Source organism: Emydura macquarii, unplaced genomic scaffold, assembly GCF_026122565.2.
Source record: "Emydura macquarii macquarii isolate MOO-44397 ecotype Brisbane River unplaced genomic scaffold, CSIRO-AGI_Emac_v2 contig_1214, whole genome shotgun sequence".
NCBI lineage: Eukaryota > Metazoa > Chordata > Testudines > Chelidae > Emydura > Emydura macquarii.
This window is the reverse complement of record NW_027131351.1, coordinates 92,673-112,076: the sequence shown is the minus strand read 5'-3', so window position 1 is coordinate 112,076 and position 19,404 is coordinate 92,673. Positions and strand designations below refer to the sequence as shown.

At 58.8% G+C, this 19,404-nt stretch overlaps 2 protein-coding genes across 4 annotated transcripts; both read left to right on the top strand.

Annotated features, from left to right (window-relative positions):
- The first annotated feature begins 7,425 nt into the window (after positions 1-7,425).
- On the top strand, positions 7,426-11,116 carry SPACA6 (sperm acrosome associated 6). Its single transcript, XM_067547006.1, has 9 exons — positions 7,426-7,630; positions 8,043-8,120; positions 8,305-8,373; positions 8,598-8,699; positions 8,952-9,029; positions 9,514-9,617; positions 9,926-10,082; positions 10,238-10,451; positions 10,959-11,116. The coding sequence occupies exons 1-9, from the start codon at positions 7,426-7,428 to the stop codon at positions 10,990-10,992; spliced, it is 1,041 nt and encodes a 346-aa protein (XP_067403107.1). The 3' UTR covers positions 10,993-11,116.
- Positions 11,117-11,313: 197 nt separating this feature from the next.
- On the top strand, positions 11,314-16,408 carry LOC137152407 (protein BTG3-like). 3 transcript variants are annotated; one of them, XM_067547001.1, is made up of 5 exons: positions 11,314-11,691; positions 13,721-13,912; positions 14,287-14,424; positions 14,790-14,988; positions 15,409-16,408. In XM_067547001.1, the coding sequence occupies exons 2-5, from the start codon at positions 13,740-13,742 to the stop codon at positions 15,595-15,597; spliced, it is 699 nt and encodes a 232-aa protein (XP_067403102.1). In that variant the 5' UTR covers positions 11,314-11,691; positions 13,721-13,739; the 3' UTR covers positions 15,598-16,408. The 3 variants fall into 3 exon arrangements, with proteins under 3 accessions (XP_067403102.1, XP_067403099.1, XP_067403101.1); XM_067546998.1 differs by having other exon boundaries at positions 11,314-11,712; positions 13,721-13,861; XM_067547000.1 differs by having other exon boundaries at positions 11,314-11,712.
- Positions 16,409-19,404: the final 2,996 nt, after the last annotated feature.

Here is a 19,404-nt window from a genome sequence, read left to right as displayed (position 1 = left end):
TATTGACCCGTTCAGTCCCCGCTCAGACAGCTGGGTGGCACCGACGCCTGCGTCTCTTGGTCTGGCCGGAGAGGAAACTGAATCCTCTTCCCCATCCCGGGCAGCCATGTGGGGAACTGAGGCACATTTGGTCTTCATCAAAATATTACAGAAACTTCCCACTTCGTCACACCTTGGCCAAGTCATTAAGCCCTTCTGTGCCTTAGTTTCCCCGTCTGTACAATGCGGTTAGAGCATGGCCCTGCTCCACTGTAGTGCTGGGAGAACAAACACATCGATGAATAGCTTCTAACTTGTAAACACGTTCTTCATTAAGGGACGATCTAGTTAAGTATGGTTCGTTAACTGATCTTACTATAGATGGTAAAATAACAATGTGTAAATATATAATAACATGCATAGACGGCTTCTCCTAATCAATAAAAATCTCATCCCATCAAATGAACCTTATATATACATCACACGTGCAGGGCCGGATTTACACTTTACGTGCCCCTAGGCACACCATCTTCAGCGCCCCCCCTGCCTACAGCTGACCTTTGTGTTTTCTGCAGGGGCGGGCGGGGGGCAACGGGGTAGAGAGGGGCTGGGGCTCGGCCAGCTTGGGGGGGTGGAATATGCTCACCCCTGGGCTCTGGCTTCTGGTCTAACCAGGGGGGCAGGGCCCCAGGAGAGAGGAGGAAGAGCAGGGGGCAGGGCCAGAGTTCTCACGCTTGTGCGGGGCCCCCAAATTGGCCGGGGTTCCTGGGCACAGGCCCTGTTGGTCCAGGCAGTAATCTGCCACTGTTTAGGGGCCCCTAGAATGCGGGCGCCCCTAGGCACATGCCTACTGTGCCTTCCTGGGAAGCCAGCCCTGCACACGTCTACTATATTTTATTTTATGTATTCTGTTCTATTCTATTCTATTCTATTCTAACACAGAGACATATTCAGTATGCATAGATTTTGATGTTAAAGCTATTATTAATTAATTATATTATATTATAATATATTATATTATATTATAACAATGCCTAAACATACTTTACATTAATATAGATCTTGTTTATCTATTAGAATATATTATATAAAATGAGATATAGCATATAGATAGGATGCGTTTTTATTATTTTTCATATTTAATTTAACGGTGCTTAAACATATTTTATGTTAATATAGAGTAACAGGTTTTATATTATGTTACATTTAATTGGACAATGCTTAAACATCCTTTACATTATACAGAGTATGAGCTTTTATATTTTATATTTAACAATGCTTAAACATCCTTCACATTACTACAGAGCCTGTTCATCTGCTACAGTATGTAATATAAGACCTCAAATGAAATATTGTGTATCGATTGGGTATGCTATATTATATCAGAAACCAGATGGATGAGGGAATACCTTTTATGGCACCAACTTCTGTTGGGGAGAGAGACAAGCTCTGTGGTTGCACTGAGCTCCTCTGAGGGACTGGGGGAGGTACGCCGAGCATCCCAGCTAAACGCCAGGTGGATCAGATTGTGTAGCATAAGCCGGTAGCATGTAGCATATGGGCCCATTCAAGGGGGAGCAACCTGTTAACCCTCCCTGCAGTCCTAGGACAGCTGGTCACAGTGAGCCAGAAACCCAGCATTTTTGTGTTGCCCGTGGGTCTTGGTGTCTAGAACTACACTGGGTGCCTAGGCTATTATGTGATATTGGACACACACAACCATCGGACACACACAACCATCCATCACGTTGCACCTTCCACATCTCCGGGCAAATCTACCACGGCTCCATGGCAGGATCCCCCCATGCCCACAGCTCTGTTCTGCTGCATTCCACCACAGCAGACAGAGAAAGCTGTAACAGCAGAGAACATCCTCCCGGTCTGTTCTCAGACTGTTCCCCCTTTTGTCCCCCCCGCATCCCCGACCTTACCTTCCTGCCTCACCCCACCTGTAGTCTCCAGGGGGCTCCTAGCATGGCCGGTGCTGTCCTTTGCCCTCATGCCCAGCAGGGGGCATGCAATCAGCAGCGAGAAGAGGGTGAATTCCTATGAGAATAAGGGTGAAACTGAGGCAGGAGGGATGTTACCGTAGAAATGGTCTTGTGAAGTTTTGAGCATCTGGGAATGTGTCAAGGAATAAAATAAAAAAAAACTGGGAGCCAGGATTCCTGGGTTCTCTCTCCAGCTTTGGGAGAGGAGTGGTGTCTAGTGGGTTAGAAGTGGGGGCTGAGAGCCAGGACACCTGGGTTCTATTCCCTGCTCTGGGCCTGTCCTGTTGTTTTAAACATAGGAATGAAAAACTTCTTTGTTTTTCCAAGTTGAGAATTTTCTTCCTTGCAAGACTGTCTATCCCCATACATGCCATAATCTCTCTGTCTGTCTGTCTATCCCCATACACGCCATCATCTCTCTGTCTGTCTGTCTGTCTATCCCTATACGCGCCATCATCTCTCTATCTGTCTGTCTGTCTATCCATTTCTCCCACCCCCCATTCAGGTTCACCCCGGCACCTGGGGCTCAGTCTCGTCTCCGATGCCAGGGCTGCCAGCCGCCAGGTCCTGCTGCGGCATTGCCGGTTGCCATAAACCCGTAGATCCGAACTTGCGGTACGACTGCCTCACACAAGCTCGAGTCTGTGGGTATGTGTCGATCCTGGCCAGGACATCTGGAGACCTACCCTGGGCTGACTCCGCCCACCGGCCTGCCTGGCCCACTCACTCAGCCATAGGCTCCACCCACCAGAATGGGGCTGGATCGGGGCCAGCACCCCCTAAAGGGGAAAGGCTGGTCAGTTGAGAACCCACCAACTCATTTCACCTAGAGGCACCTGACGCCTCTGGAGAAACTTTCCCAGCTGCTCTGAAGCGCAGCCATCCCACGGCTTCCTTCCCACTCCACCAGCTGGGCCTGACTCGGACCCCCCTCTCTCCCCACCCGGTCTCTGCTGCGTGCCCCAGGCTGAGGTAGTAGGTTGTATGGTTTAGAATAACACCAGCAGGAGATAACTGTACAGCCTCCTAGCTTTCCCTGGGGCACTGCTCGTGCCCAGAGACCAGCCAGCAGGGGGCAGCAATGAGGGGAGGTGAGTAATGCAGTAATTTGCCAGGATGGGATATTATTATCGATGATGATCTGTGGAACTCCCTGCCACTGGGAATTGGCAGACTGACCCACAGGACTCCCTGCCATTGCGGATTGGCTGGGTTAATCCCTGGGATGGCTACAGAGACATGTCTGGGGTTGTGTCTCTTTTGTTGTCAGGGAATTGTGTGTGGTTGTGCACTTTTATAGGGGAGTGGTCGTTGGGATGTTTAGGATTGTGTGGTATTCTCATGATGTGTGGTTGTGTTGTGCTATCGAGGAGCTGCGGATGTGGTTGTGAGGCGATGCTGGGGTGTGTGGTTGTGCAATGTTGTCATAGTCTCATGTGTGTGGTTGTACAATGGTGTTGTGTGTGGTGGGAACAGGATGGATGTAGGTGTGTTTTACCGGTGTCTTGTTTTACGTGTATGTGATTGTTGTTTTGTGCACTTGTGTGTAATTGTGTGACATTGTGGTGTGTGTAGTTGTGCAGCATTGTTGTGGGTATGTTCATGTACGTTTATTTGGTGTTGTGTGTGTACATGTGTGGTTGTGCAGGAGGGTATGGTTAGCATCATTGTCATGCTGTGTGTGGTTGTATTCTACAGAGGGATATGTTATGTGTGTGTTATGTGTGCAGTATTATGGTAACTGTGTATAGTGGGTACAAGCTGACTGTTGTTACTGTGAAGGGGGTTGTCATGTTGTGTGTCATAGTAGGAATGGATGTTCTGTGGTGTGCTTTGTGTGGTACTGTCTTGTGTGTGCATGTGGGTATTATAGTGCATTGTGTGTGTGTGTTGTATTGTCATGTTGTGTGTACATTATGGATGTGAGTTCTGCATGTATTGTGGTGGGGGTGGGTGTTGAGGTGGGGGTGCATTATGGGTGTGGTTGTGATTGGTGTGGGGGTGTGGTGTTGTATTTGGGTGGATGTTGTGGTGGGTGTGCATGGGGCTGTGTGTTGTGAGTATGTGATGGTGGTAGTGGGTGTATTGTGGGTGGTACTGCCATGTTTGTGTGGAGTGTGTATGAATTGTATTGTGTGTGCACGGTGTGGGTGTTATGCGTATGTTATGGTGGCTGTGGGTGTGTTGTGTGAGGTGTGTTGCAGGGGTAGTGTGTGTGTGTTGTGATGTGTGTCTGTGATGGTGGTGTGGGATATTGTGTGTATGGTATTGCGTTGGGGGGGTATTGTGATGTGTATGCATTATATGTATTATGGTGGTATGCATGTGGGATTGTGGTGAGGGGTGTTGTGTGTGTTATTGTGGTGAAGGTGTTGTGCTGTGTGTGTGATTGTGGTGGGGGTTTTGTGTTGTGTGTGTTATAGTGAGGGTGTGTGTGTGTTATGGTGAGGGTGTTGTGTGTGTTGTGTTATTGCGGTGAGGATGTTGTGCTGTGTGTGTTATTGCGGTGGGAGTGTTGTGGTGCGTGTTGTGTGTGTGTGATTGTGCGGTGGGTGTTGTGCTAAGTGGGTGGGTCCCACACTCGCTGTCTCCTCGCCCCCTCGGCTGCCCCCCCGCCGCCGCCGTCGGGCTCCCGGCAGCCGGCTCGGCCCCAGCCCAGCCCAGCCCAGCGCCGCGCAGCGCCGCATTGCGATCCCGGCCCCGCCGCCCGCCCGGGGAGAGGCGGCGAGACAGACGCCGCGGAGGAGAGAGACGCGGGGAGCGACCGAGCGGGACAGACACCGCCCGGGGGGGGGGGGGGGGAGAGCGAGGGAGCGTCCGTCCGTCCCTCCGTCCCTCCGTCACCCGCAGCCAGGCAGCGAAGGACACGGGCGGAGCGAGGGAAGGAGACAGAGCCAAGGACGGAGGAGAGCGACAGGCTGAGTCTGACTGCGGGGCGGGGAGGGGCGGGCGCGGAGGGAGCAGAGGGGGGGAGGAAACGGGGAGCGGGAACGGCAGGGGTGGAGGGGTAGAGGAAGGGGGGTGGAGGGGTAGAGGGGGGATGGAGGGATAGAGGAAGGGGGGAAGAGGGGGTAGCAACCCCAACTTCTCCCGACCCCGAAGCCCTGTGATGGGGGGGGGGGGGGTGTCCCTTTATTCTCCAGTGCTGGGTGGCTGGAATGCGAGCCCCAGCCCCACTGGGGGAGGTGAAGGGGGCAGGGGGAGGCGGCAGTGAGGGGTTGACTCAGATATTGGGGTGACTGCACGAGGCTCCCTGGGGGTGGGAGGAAGAAGGTGCAAAGGGGCTGGGGGGGTTCAGGGGGCTGGCGGGAGAGCCAAAGTGTGTGCCTATTGACACGCGGTGAGAGCCAGTGTAGGTGTGTACACCCCGGCCCCCCGTTAACCCCCCAGGCGACTCCCAAACCTGTGAATTGTCCCCCCTCTAATCCAGCTGCGGCTGGGTGCATGTCGCCTGTTTTATTGCGTGTCCATGGGGCTGGGTGTGTGAGAGCGAGATGGGGGGTGTCCGGTGGCTGTCTGGGCGGGGTGCAGGTGGAAGATGGGTGCAGGGGATGGCTGGGGGTGTTACAGGCTGGGGGGTTGCAGGTCTCTGAGCCCCCCAGCCCATCCATCACAAGGGGGGGCAGTTGATGAGTATAACTGGCTCCTAGACCCCCATGTCTCTTTAGGCTGGGGGAAGACGGACAGATGGACGCATGCATGGCCCCAGCTCCCCTATGAGGACGCAGAACCAGGGAGCCCCGCCCAGCTGTCCCTGCCCAGAGCTGTGGAGGGAGGGGCTGCGGCCTGGGGCCCATCCAGACCTTGGCCTCCTGCCAATGGGGGGGGGGTCTCGTGCCCTTGGCAGGGGTCCTTGCTGGGGGTTGGGGGCTGAGACCCAGCAAACTTGGTTCACACACAGCACTGCTGAACCACATTGTCCCCCCCGTCTCCCACGACAGCCCTAGAAGGAAAGAGCCCATGTCCCTATTCGGGGTCTGCCGGGAGCTGACAGATCCGGGGCTGGCTAAAATCTGGGGGCAACCCAGGGACACTGGCCAGGATAACCTCTCGGCACCCGCTCTCTTCCCCTGCTCCAGCTGGACGAGTGGGACTCCCTGGCCTGCGCCCCCCCCCCCCCAGCCTTCTTGCTCCGCGGCAGCCGTCTCTGTCCCTGAGACCCTTAACCTGTGAGGGCAGTGCAGAGTTCACAGGTGAGGTTCTTGGGAACTGAGCGACTGGCCCCGACCCAGCGCGTGCCAGCAGGGCAGGTCTCGGCCTGTCGTGCCGGGGGTGGGGGCAGCTTCGCCTCTAGGGACACGGACACTGCTTCCCCCCCGGCCTTAACCTCCAAACCCCACCTCCCCACGCAGAGCCAGGGATAGAACCCAGGAGTCCTGGCTCCCACCCGCCTGCCATCAGGGTTAGAACTCAGGACTCCGCCCCAGACTCCTTTTGCTATTTTGGATAAATCGCTTTCCTGCTCAGTGCCTCGGTTTCCCCAGCTGTGCGATGGGGCCCCCGATCACGGCTCGGGGGGCTCTGTGCAGCTCCCGGCGTGACGTGGCCCCGATTGCCGTCGGGGTCTGATGGAGCCTTTGTTGAGCCCGGTCCGTGTCTGAGCCGACCAGAGGCCTGGGAGGACACAAAGCTGAGCTCCTCTCCCCACCCCCCCACGGGACTCCTCCCCGCCTGCCCGAGGGGGCAGGTTTGACGGGTGTCTCTGTGCCTATAAGGCTTCTGCCCCCCAGAGACACCATCAAACGGCCGAGCCCCCAAACCAAGCAGTGCGGGACCTCCTGAGTCAGGCAAGGACGCCACACCCAGCCACAGACAGGTGAGTGTGAGCCCCCCACAGGGCGGAGAGAGAACCCAGGAGTCCAGGCTCCCAGGCCCTGCTGCCCACCCTGCTCTAACCACTTGGCCCCACTGCCCTGCTGTCTCCTTTTCTAAGGTTACTACCATGGAGAAGCTATTGTGCACAGCTCCAGCAGCGCCCCCCTCGCTCCCCACCTACAGCCATCCAGCTAGTGCAGATCTGCAGAGGGTGGGAATGGGGAGCTCGGGGCCGGGCTAGCAGAGGGCCGTGGGTCAGGAGTGAGGGGCACCGGCAGAGCTGGAGGGGATTCTCGTCCCTTTGATGCCCTGGCTCCCTCCCCGCGGGTCCCCCTCTGTTTAAGGACATATTAATTCTCAGCTTCATGCTGAGCTGTCTGGTTTCCATGGAGACAGATCTCTGAGGCCGACTGCTCCTCCCGCCTTTCCCATGGCCCCTAGATACCTTCCTCTGCTCCTGTTTATACGGGGAGTCCTCGCCTGGCGCTGAGTTGCGGCCAGCTCTGGGGTGGAGTCTGGGTTTATCCAGGAACCCCTTGCCCGGCACTGAAATGCGGCCACCTCTGGGGTGGGGCGTGGCTGGATTGTAGCCTCCCCTATTGTGATGTCCCGGTGGGTTCCATGCCGCCTGCACTGGATGATGCCCGCGGCCACCCAGTTCCTGCTGCCCCTTTGCCTCGGCCTCCTCCTGGCCCCCCGGGCGCCCGGCTGCCTCTACTGCTTCTCCACCCCCCAGCAGCGCCTGCGCGTCTGCCAGACCTTCCTGGGCCATACCAGCCCCCAGCACGTGACCTGCCTGGGCACCCTGCGGGCTGCCTTCCAGCCCTACACCCGGCTGGTGGTGGGTGAGTGGGCCCCAACAGCCAGGCGGCCAGCCGGCCTCTGCTGTGGCCGGCCCTCTGTCCCCAGGCCCATCATCACCCCGGCCCTCCATCCGCAGCTCTATCCTGTCCTCCTCCATCCTCTGCTTCAGCCTCTGCCCAGCCTTCGCTCCGTTTCCACCCATCCCGCAGCTCCCTTCTTTCCTTCCTCCAGCTTAACCGCTCTCTGGCTCCATCATCCCCCCACCTCTAGCTCTGTCTCCCCATCCCTGGCTCCATCAGCCAGCCAGCCCTCCATCCTCGCCTCTGCCCATCCCTCCAGCCATCCCTAGCTCCATCATCTCAGCCACCTTCACCTCCCCCAGTGGCCCCCAGTGGGATGGACCCCGGGGCAGAATCCACCCCCTCACCAGCCCTCCCTTCACGCTCCTCCCAGGTGTGGCGGAGATGGAGAAGCTCAAGGACACCTTCTCCAGCCTCATCTTCTCCCTGGAGGAGAAGGGACTGGCCAAGGGTGGGTCAGAGCCAGAGTGGGGAGCTGTGGGAAAGGAGGGAGGGAGGGAGAGGGGAGGGATTATATGTGGGGGCGGGGAGATGGGAAATGGCTGGGAAAGGGGGAGGGGAAGGATAGGGGGAGGGGCCAAGGTGGGGGTCGGGTGTGGTGAGAGGGACCAGTTCTGACCCACTCCACCCCCCAGTGTCCTACCAGCTGGCCATACCGGAGGCTGTGGCCCGGATCCAGCCAGAGCTGGCTCAACTGAAGCCAGGTGAGACAGGACCTGAGGGGGGCTGGGAGCTGACCACCCGGTGTGGGGAAGGGGGGGGGGGCTGGAGGAGACCCCCCCAGACACATGGCACGCCCTGCCCTGGAGCAGGAGGACCAGGTCCCTTTGGGTGTGGCCTAGTGGGAAGGGGGCTGAGACCCAGCAAACTCCCGCCAGCCAGTCCCTGCCCTGGGGCTGCATTGGAGCTGGCGCCCCCTAGAGGGCAGCTAGGAATAGGTCGGACGCCCCTGGGCTGAATGCTGGGATATGGCCTGACCTTGACTCCTCTTCCTCTGCCTCTACAGCCCCTGCCTGCGTCCCGCCATGTGGTGAGTCCTGATGTCTGGCTGGGCTCCCCTCTGCCCCCAGCTCCGCCAGTGCCCCTCACTCCCAACCCGCAGCCCCCTGCTAGCCCAGCCCTGGGCTCCCCCCACAGATCCACCAGTGCCCCTCACTCCCGACCCACAGCCCCCCACTAACCCAACAGCTCCACCCATGCCCCTCAATCCCGACGTGCAGCCCCCTGCTAGCCCAGCCCTGAGCTCTCTCCCCTCACGCACACACGTATCTGTTCTACGCAGGGTACCAGAAAGATGCCCAGGTCTACAAATGCGCCTCGTGCAGCCTCGTGGAATGTCAGCTGCCCCTGGACTGTCCGGGTATGTTCTGCACCCCCAATGCCCCCACGCGTACTGCGGGTGGGGGGCTCTTCCCTGACTGTTCCACCGTGAGTCAGAGCATGAACCCAGGAGTCCTGGCCTAACCCTGCCCAGGTGATTCTATTCTGCCTCTATAAATCCCTCCCACCTGCGCTCTCAGTTACCATCCCTGTGTCCCACCCCAAAGACAGCTGCATCTCGGCGCCAGGTGAGGAGTCCCTGTATAAACAGCCCCTTCATCCCACCCCAGAGACAGCCGCATCTCGGTGCCGGGTGAGGAATCCCCGTATAAACAGCCCCTTCATCCCACCCCAGAGACAGCCGCATCTCGGTGCCGGGTGAGGAATCCCCGTATAAACAGCCCCTTCATCCCACCCCAGAGACAGCCGCATCTCGGTGCCGGGTGAGGAATCCCTTCATCCCACCCCAGAGGTGGCTGTGTCTCCAGCCCTGCCCAGAATCACCCCCAGTTTTTACTCTGCAGTGGAGGATGTGTGGAAGAATGAGGGGAACAGGACGACTCTGAAATGCAGGGTGCAGTTCCAGACCCCCCCCGAAGTGCAGATCAGCTGGAAGTTTGCCAAGGACGTGAGTGTGGTTGGGGAGGTCCATCGCTAGTTGCCCGTTACAGTGGCAGGAAGACATTGACGGCGGCGGGGGGGAATCCCACCTATTGAGGGCAGTTGGGTGAAAGGGAGTAATTTTACTGGCTGGCCGGATTGGACCTGGGGTGGGGGCAGGGGTGACTGTCTGCTGCCCCAGCTGACACCAGGACATTGCCCTCGCCCCCGTGTGGCAGCCCCCAGTCACCCCCACCCCTCGCTCTGCCCTCGGTCCTGAGTTCAATTCCCTGACCACCCCCCGTCACACCGCTTCGCTCGCTCTCCTTCCCCCAGCTCCGGACCCGAGATCTCTCCCTCTTCCGGAACCTGCAGCTGGACACTGGCTCCTCGCTCATCCTCCAACCCACGCGGGCTTTGCACCGTGGCACCTACGCCTGCCAGCTAGCCCTGCAAGACGACGTGCTAGCCCGGAAATACTTCTACCTCAATGGTGAGGCGGGAGTCGAGTGGCTACAACAGGTGGGGTAGGGGCTGGGAGCCAGGACTCCTGGGTTCTATCCCTGGCTCTAGGAGGGCAGTGGGGGCTAGTGGATGGGGTGGGGGCTGGAAGCCAGAACTCCTGGGTTCTCTCTTTTCCCCCCGCAGTGACTGGCAGCAGCCAGGGGTCGGAGACGGAGTTGCAGGACATGTTCCGGGCCATCCTGCAGTCCCCGGCGGGGCAGGGGACCGGCAGGGCGGGGGGCCAGCTCCCCCAGCTCTCCGAGCTGCTGGCCGAGCCCGACTCATTGCGCAAGAGGAACGTAGTGCTGCTCATGGTGGGGCTGGCGCTGAGCTCCATGCTGGGTACCTTGCTGCTGGGGTGAGCCTGCCGGGATCCACCGGGTCATCACAAGGGGCCCCTCCCCCACCAGGGGCCCCCACCCGCCAGGTGTCCCTCCCCCACCAGGACTAACAACGTCCCCTCCAGTTTGGGGACTCCGCCCCCACCAGACCTGACCCCTGGGCCTGCCCACCCAGCCTGGAATCCAGCTGCAGGGAGTTCCCCAGATCCCCATTTTCCGTTCCTCCACTCACGGCCCCGAACTCCCCACCCTGGGGGGAAATCCTGCCCCAGAACCCCCCACTGCCCCTCTGGGTCCCGACTCGGTCCAGACCCACTCAATCCATGCACGGGATCAACGAGCGGTGACGGCATCGTGATGGGAGCCAGGGGCCGCATTCCTCCTCCGGATCATCCCTCTGCCTTTTCCTGGCCCCCTGCCACGGCTTCCCCTTCTCTCTTGCTCCTTTGTCCCCTCCTTCCTTTTCTTCCTTCCTTTCTCGCCCTTCTTTCCCCGCTCCCCATCTTCTTTCTCTCTCGCCACAGGGGCATCTGTTGCTGGGCCATGGGCCGGCCCTGACACCACCAGCCTCGGTCCTGAAGTCTCGGCGCTCTGGGATTTGCAGCATCAATTCTCTGATCAGAATAAACCCAAATTTCAGCCTGAGACGGGAGGCTCTGTTCTGGGCTACAGGGGGCCAGAGTGGGGGGTCTCCCCTGGCAGTCAGGGCTGGCCCTGGGGGGGCTGGGCTGTGGGGGAGGGGGGTTCCCTGGCAGTCACTGGGGGACGTTGGACGTTTCTGTGGTTCTGGTTGCACATGTCAATAGCGGACACGGGGGCAGGTCCTGGGGGGTGAGGGGGATCCCCATGGAGCGGGTGGGGGGGGGGTTGGGCTGGGGAGGGATAGACGGGGAGAGTCTTGAAGTTTGGGGGTCTCTCTCCCCCTGCTGCATCCCTGTGGGGTCTCCCCTTCCTCCTCCCCCTTTGCGCCCCCTGCCCTCCCGCTGCCCCTCCTCCCCTCTCACCCTCCCCAGCCCAGCTGCCCCCCTTCCCCTCCCCTCCGGTCTCGCTGCCGCCCCCTAGCTCCCGCTGGGGGAATGCGAGAGGGGGCGGAGCGGTCCCGCAGCCTGGAAGTTCCCACGCGCCCAGGATCTCCTTATATGGTCAGTGACGCGAGGCGAGGCGGGGAATCCCCTCCCCGCAGCTGAGCGAGGCCCCGCCCCAGCCAGCCGGGCCCGGAGCAAACAGAACCTCGTGGCCGGGGAGCGAGAGCGCACGGTGCGTCCGGACCGCGGCACGGTGAGGGGCGGGGGCGGGAAGGAGGAAAGGGGGCTGGTGAAGGAGGGGGAAATCGCCGGGGGGGCTGGAGAAGAGGGGGGATCGCGGGGGGGGGTCTGTAGAAGAGGGGGGCTGTAGAAGAGGGGGGATCGCGGGGGGGGGGGCTGGAGAAGAGGGGGGATCACGAAGGAGACAGAAGGGGGATGGGGACAGCCCTTGTCTGTGTGGATGGGGCGTCAGGGGAGTCCCAGGTTTGGGGGAACCCCACAGAGTTTGGGGGGATGGGATCACCTGTTGGGGTCTGCGCCCCTCTCCGAGAGCCCAGCAACCGGCCCCCCATGGGGGCTGGACAGGCGGGTCCTCCCCCACCCCCCGCCAGCTCTTTCTTCCTTTTCTCCTTCCCTTTGTGTCTCCCCCGCCTCTGCGTTTGCAACTTCCTCATTCTGTGTGTGTGGGGGGAGGCTGTGGGGGGGGGGGGGGAAGCTATGGGGAAGGAGAGCTTGTGAGGTTAAGGGGGGCTATGGGGGGCTGTAGGGTGCCGGGGAGGGGCGAGGGGAGGAAGGGTGATGGGGGGAGGGGGTGACGGGGTTTCCCGTAGGACAGGAAATATTTCCAAACATGGTATGACGAAAGAGGGTGTGACGTGAGGTGGGAGGGCCCCTATGGGGTGGGGGGATTGGGGCATGTGACCCAGAGCAGGGGATTGGTGTGGGGGACTCAGCTGCAGAACCCAGACCTGCGGGCCAGTATCTCCCCAGCCCCTGCTGACCATGAGGTGGAGCTGGCCCCTGGGGGGAGGAATTAAAGCGAAAGTGGTGGGGGGGGGGGAGAGGAGAGAGATGGAGGAATGGGCCCTCCATCCCCTCCCAGCTGTTGTTTGGGGACAGGCGGAGACAACCGCTCCCCCGCCAGGGTCACCCACACCCTGCCTCCCCGAGACAAGCCTGGGACCTTCCCACCCCACTCCTGGGGAAGCCCTGGGACCTAGACAGGGGTGTCTGGGATTTGGGGGGGCAGGAGCACACGGGGTTCCCCAGGGCTGGGTCCAGGATTCCCCACCCTGGGAAGTTTTCCTGAAAGTCCCACAACCCAGAGCTGGAGCGGGGTGTGGGGGTGTTTGTGTGAGATTGTGTGGGGGAGGATTTGGGTATCTCTGTGAGACTGTGTTTGTGCATCTGGACAGCTGTATCCTTGTGATTGTGTGTATCTGTGGGTGCGGTTGTGTATCTGTGTGGCTGTATCTTTGTGGCTGTGTCCCTGGGTGCAATTATGCATCTGTCTGGCTGTATTTTGGTGATATGTGCGTGTCTCTGTGTATGATTGTGTGTGTGTGTGTGTATCTGCAGTTGTGTGTCTGTGACTCAGTGTATCAGTAAGCCTGTGTCTGTGATCGTGTCTCTTTGTGCAGCTGTATGTGTATGACTTTTTCTCTGAGAGTGTTTTCCCTTCTCTGCGTTGTGTGTGTGTGTGTGTGTGTGTGTGTGTTTCTTCGGGGGCGTCTCTTTCCCTGACTCTGCCCCTGTCTGCCAGTGTCTCTGTCTGAGGGGTGCGTGGGGAGATGCCTGCCTGAGAGTGTCTCTCCCCCCTGTTGGCCCTGGATCCGGCGGCTGTGCTGTAACCCCCTAGGCGCACGGTGGGTGGGTGAAGACGCCAGGGGGCCAGGTTGTGCCAGCAAATGGGCTGAGTTGACCTAGGGACGGGAGGGGGATACCAGGGTGATGGGCCCATGGGGGGATCTGATGAGGGAGGCAGGATGCCAGGCTAGCTGGGGGTCTGACCCCAGCCAAGCAGGCCATGGGTGATGTAACGGGGCTGCAATCACGCCTTGGTTTCCTCCCATTGCCCGCTGACTCGTGGTGATATCACCCGCTTGTGTCAGCCCCATGGCTTTGTTCCCCGCCCCCTGGCACTGAGTACAGAGCAGCTTTCACCCTTCATCACCTGGAGCCCCCTGGGATCCAGCCCCCCAACCCCTCCTGCACCCCGTTACCCAGCGGCTCATCGGGGTCCCCCCGTCCCATCCCCGCAGGACGAGCCCTGCCTGCGCCATGAAAGAGGAGGTGGAGACGGGCGCCCAGTTCCTGTCGCGCCTGGTGAACCGGCACGGCCGGCTGGACGATGGGCGCGTGGAGCAGTTCGGGGAGCACCTGGCCACCATCCTGCGTGAGAGGTACAGCCAGCACTGGTACCCCGAGAACCCCACCAAGGGGCAGGCCTACAGGTAGGGCCGGGCGCGTAGCAGGCGCTGGGACGGAGGGTGGGAAACTGGTGGCGCGGGAACGTGTGTAGCTGCTGGCAAACGGCCTGCAGGTTTCCCAGCTGCTTGCAGAGCCCTGTGCGTGGCTGTCCGGGGAACGGGCCCAGGGGCAATCCGGGGGTGGGAGGGGGGGCACCAGAGCCTCGGTTCCCTCCCGCCCTTGGGGCGTCTCTGCCTGGCGCTCGTGGTGGAGAGAGTTTTGGCCCTGGAGGCTGCTGTCCGCCGGGCAGCACGGCCCCGAGCCGTGGCCGGGGGTCGCCACGTGGGTGGGGAGTGATTTTGCCCGGTGGGGTCGGCGCAGGCGCCCTGACCCTCCCCCCTGGTCTCTCCCGCTCCAGGTGTATCCGCATCAACCGGAGGCAGCAAGTGGACGAGTCGCTGCTCCGGGCCTGCGCCGGCTGCGGGCTGCAGTACTCGGACCTGGCCCTGCCGCGGGAGCTCTCGCTCTGGATCGACCCGGGGGAGGTCTGTTGTAGGTGAGCTTCCACCCACCTCCCCCACCCTCTCCAGGTTGGGATCAGCCCCTCCCCAGCCCGTGATGTTTCTTGGCAAAAGCCTACTACCGCTGCAGCGCCTGGGGAATCGCCCTATGGATCGGCCCGCTGCGCCAGGACTCCTGGGTTCTCTCCTGCTGCCGGGACCCCCTTCGCGCACCAGCCTTTAAAGTGTCCTGGGCCCACGTCACTCCCACTGGGCATTAAACCCAGCCCCAGGGTGGGGGCTGGTTGGCTCGGAGGGGATGGGACACAGGCCCATTGCAGGCTAATGGGGGGGGCAGTCCCAATTTCTAATGCATCCTCCTCTTTCCCCCTCCCCTCTGGTGCACCTGCCCCCCATCCAGGCTCGGGGAGAACAGCCACTACTTCACGGTGAACCCGGCGGCAGGGGCCGGCGGCAAAGGGACCCCGGAGCCCGAGACGTCGGACTATCACTCGGAGTCGCTGTCGGACAGCTCCTCAGAGGATGAGGGGTCGGCCCGGCCCCCCCCGGCACCAGCGCCAGCTCTGATCAGACCCGCCCCGCGGGAGCCCAGCAAAAAGGTGATGTCCCGGACCCTTGGCCCCGCATGCATGTGAATCAGGGGCGAGGGAGGGCTGGGTCCCCATGGCCCAGTTAGTGCGTATATGGGGGCGGGGTCCTTGTTCCTGCTGGGAACAGGGCTGAGACCCAGCAAACTCAACACATGCACAGGGCTGCTGAATGGCCTAGAGCCCCGAGCCAGCCAGTCCGCATCCTCCGGGCTGAAGCAGAGCTGGCATCCCCTAGAAAAAGGCCCCATATTTACACCCCCTCCTCCCCGAGCTGATGCTCCAGAGGGAGCCGCATCTCGGCACTAGGTGAGGGGTCCCTGTATTAACAGCCTCCATGCCCCACCCCAGAGGCAGCCGCATCTCAACGCCAGGCAAGGGGTTCCTGGATATTTCAGATTCCTGCTAAGGTCTCTTTTTCTCTCCCCGCAGGCAAGCGAGTTATTCTACGTCCCAGCCCCCATGTGGGTCCCCTGCACCACTCAACGCCTGGTCAGCTACATCCCCACGTACCAGCCCCTCACCTTCTACTATGTCAGCGTTGGAACAAAGCCCTCACCGGTTAAGAAACCCAACCATGATCGGCTGCGACGCCTCACCCACCGGGCTGCCAAGGCTTAGGGGCGGGGTGGGGAGAGGGGAGAGCCCCCAGCCCCTCCCCCAAACGATCTCCTCTACACTCTGAGGCTGAGACTGGGTGGAACTCGACACAGCTGCAGCTGAGCTGGGCCATTTCCTGCAATACAGACAGTACCACCGGGTGGCCATGCAACAAGCCAGGCTGGAAATGGCTGGAAGCCGAGGATGTTCTGGGGCTCCCAGCTGGTGTCTTAAGGGTCAAGCGCCCCTCTTCTCATGCAATGGGTGCGGCCCTCTGGCCATGGGGTTGAGCCAGTCAAGCGTTGGTGTCCTGTGGGACCGTCCACACAGGCAAAGCGCAGGGACAAACTTGGTATGGAAGAGAAGACAGGCATGGCAGCCAAGACTCCTGGGTTCTCTCCCCAGCTCCGAGAGGGGAGTGGGGTCTAGTGGTTAGAGCAGGGGGTGCTGGGAGCCAGGACTCCTGAGTTCCATTGTCAGCTCTTCCTTCTCACCAGCTTCTGGCAAAAAAAACCAAACACACAAAAACCTCCCACCCAGTCTGTGCCTCAGTTTCCCCATCTGTAAAACTGGGATAATAATGCTGACCTACCTCAAATGGATGCAGTAGTGCAAACAAACGCAGGGACACTTTATAAAGGCTTTTTACATGCTGCATTGTAGGGCAAGGGAAAGTATTATTATAAGGATTTTAATATATGTGCTGTAAATAACAATCCGGTGATTTAATTTATGAAAACAGAGAGAGCTATTTTTTATGGCTGGGGGGGGCTAATGCCAAATCTATTTAAAGGCTTTTTTTGCAGGGGGGGGGGTTGTTTTTTAGGGAAAAAAAATACTTTTTCTATAAAAATGCAAAATTGCCTATTAAAAATATCTATTCAATGACACAGGAAATTGTGTGTGTTTGCAAACAAGCGGCGCTTGTCCTTTCCTAGACCAACGGGATGGGCTGGGGACAAAGTCCCAGCTTTGGCCCGGCCCCTGACCGTGCTAGGCGCAGGACATTTTTACTGCTATGGAATATGTTATGGTTAGAGTATGTGTGGGGAGGGGGGAAAGTCTGGGAGCCAGGACTCCTGGGTTCTCCCCCAGCTCTGGGAGCGGAGTGTGGTCTAGTGGTTAGAGTGGGGGCAGCTGAGGGTCAGGACTCCTGGGTTCTATTCCAGGGTCTGCTCTGGGATCTAGAGCAGGTAATTTGCCCTGTTCTCTGAGGACCCCACCCACCCTTGCCCATACAATGTCCCAAAGAAAAAAAATTTGATAGGAAACTTGAAACAGGTGAAATTAGGGCCAGCACAGCAACACGTCCAGATACAGCCACCGGAGGGAGCCAGAGAGCTATGTATGACCTGCTTGTGGGGCGCCTGAGCGCAATTCCCAGCTCCTCCAAGGCAATCTCCTTTGGCCTGTGGAACTCACTGCTGCTGCACGGTGCTGGAGCAGGGGGATGAGGTTTAAGCAGGACTGGAGCGTCCCCTGGAGGAGAAGATCCCAGAGTTAGAAGAGCTCAGGTACCCAAAAGCTGGGGAGATCGGGGTGGGGGGCACAGGGCTGGATCCCTCAGGGTCGGCGAGGGCCCTACTGTCACGTCATCCCCATTGTTAACTGCTCGTGACCCATCTTCAGCCTAGGTAAGTGTCCCCCCCCCCCCCCCCGCTCCCCAGCCGTTCCAGATCCACCTCTTGGACGGGTCCCGGGCTCAGCTGATCCGTGGCTAGGTTGGTGTCAGACCAGCTTGTCCCTAAGTGTCTGATTCACCCTTGGGCCTCCCCCCCCTCCCCTGCCCGCACAGTATTTCTGGAGAGCAATCAGAACCCTCCCTTCCCCCCCAGCCTGCAACACCCTTCTGAGTCTCCTCCTGTACAATCACACACACACCGCGCCTCCGTGCCCGGCTCTGCTCTGCGCTTGGGATTCCTCTTTCATAGAATCATAGCGTTGGAAGGGACCTCAGGAGGTATCCAGTCCAACCCCCTGCTCAAAGCAGGACTAACCTCAGCTATATCATCCCAGCCAGGGCTTTGTCAAGCCTCACCTTAAAAACCTCTAAGGATGGAGATTTCACCACCTCCCTAGGTAACCCATTCCAGTGCTTCACCACCCACCTAGTAAAAAACTTTTTCCTAATGTCCAACCTAGACCTCCCGCCCTGCAACTTGAGACCGTTGCTCCTTGTTCTGTCATCTGCCACCACCGAGAACAGCCTAGCTCCATCCTCCCTGGAACCCTCTTTCAGGTAGTTAAAGGCCGCTATCAAATCCTCCCTCATTCTTCTCTTTTGCAGACTAAACAAGCCCAGTTCCCTCAGCCTTTCCTCATAAGTCCTGTGCTCCATACCCGCATCATTTTTGTTGCCCTCCGCTGGACTCTCTCCAACTTCTCCACATCCTTTTTGTAGTGGGGGGCCCAAAACCGGACACAATATTCTAAATGCGGCCTCACCAATGCCGAATAGAGGGGAATAATCACTTCCCGTGACCTGCTGGCAATGCCCCTCCTAATGCAACCCAATATGCCATTAGCCTTCTTGACAACCAGGGCACACTGCTGACTCACATCCAGCTTTTTATCCACTGTTACCCCAGGTCCTTTTCTGCAGAGCTGCTGCCCAGCTCGTCGGTCCCCAGTCTGTAGCTTTCTCGGAGGCGGGCGCCCAGAATTGAAGGGGTGATGGCACTTGCGCTGAGCTCCAGGAGGACAGCTAACGTGGGGCGGGGCGAAGTGGGGGGGTGCGTGTGTCAGAGGCTGGGAGCAAGCTGGGCTCAGCCTAGCCCAGGGCTAGCAGCTGGCCATAGACCGGCCATTCATGGTCAGCCCAATGGTCCATCTAGCCCAGGATCCTGTCTTCTGACTGTGGCCAGTGCCAGGTGCTTCCAAGGGAACAAACAGGCCAGGGCAATTATCGAGTGACCCATCCCCTGTCGTCTAGTCCCAGCTTCTGGCACGGAGAGGGTTGGGGACGCACAGAGCACGGGGTTGCAGCCCTGACAATCCTGGCTAGTAGCCATTGACGTATCTCATTCTTTTTTGAACCCTGCTGCCTATTCATTTCGTTGGGTGACCCCTGGTTCGTGTGTTACGGGGAGCGGTAAATAACACTTCCTTCTTTACTTTCACCGCACCAGTCAGGATTTTATAGACCTCTGTCACAGCCCTTCTTAGTTGTCTCTTTTCCAAGCTGAACCGTCCCAGTCTGTTTAATCTCTCCTCCTACGGAAGCTGTTCCATCCCCCTCATCGTTTCTGTCGCCCTTTTCTGTACCTTTGCCATTTCTAAAATACCTTTGTCGCGCTGGGGTGACCAGCTCTGCACGCAGTACTGCAGGTGCGGGTGTACCATGGATTTGGCAAAGAGGCAATATGTTGTTTTCTGCCTTATCTGTCCCTGTCCTCAAGATTCCCCACATTCTCGTAGCTTTTTTGCCTGCCGCTGCACGTTGAGTGGATGTTTTCCGAGAACTATCCGCAGTGACGCCAAGATCTTGGTCTTGAGTGGTCACGGCTAATTTAGACCCCATCATTTTATTTGCAGAGTTGGGATTGTTTCCCAATGTGCATTACTTTGCATTTATCAACACTGAATTTCATGTCACCCAGTTTTGCGAGATCCCTTTGTAACACTTCGCAGTCTGCTTTGCGGTTAACTATCGTGAGTAATTTTGGATCATCTGCACATTTTGCTACCTCATGGTTCACCACTTTTTCCAGCTCATTTATGACTATGTTGAACAGCACTGGTCCCAGTACAGACCCCTGGGGGACACCACTATTTACCTCTCTCCACTGACGATTTATTCCTTTCCTTTGTTTCATCTCTTTTAACCAG

Excerpts from the sequence above, each read along its gene's own strand:
- SPACA6 (XM_067547006.1), top strand. The coding sequence starts at position 7,426 with ATGCCCGCGGCCACCCAGTTCCTGCTGCCCCTTTGCCTCGGCCTCCTC. Across the intron at positions 9,030-9,513 it reads GCTGCCCCTGGACTGTCCGG|TGGAGGATGTGTGGAAGAAT; the intron begins GTATGTTCTGCA and ends TTTACTCTGCAG. Across the intron at positions 10,083-10,237 it reads GAAATACTTCTACCTCAATG|TGACTGGCAGCAGCCAGGGG; the intron begins GTGAGGCGGGAG and ends TTCCCCCCGCAG.
- LOC137152407 (XM_067547001.1), top strand. The coding sequence starts at position 13,740 with ATGAAAGAGGAGGTGGAGACGGGCGCCCAGTTCCTGTCGCGCCTGGTG. Across the intron at positions 14,425-14,789 it reads CCGGGGGAGGTCTGTTGTAG|GCTCGGGGAGAACAGCCACT; the intron begins GTGAGCTTCCAC and ends CCCCCCATCCAG. Across the intron at positions 14,989-15,408 it reads CGCGGGAGCCCAGCAAAAAG|GCAAGCGAGTTATTCTACGT; the intron begins GTGATGTCCCGG and ends CTCTCCCCGCAG.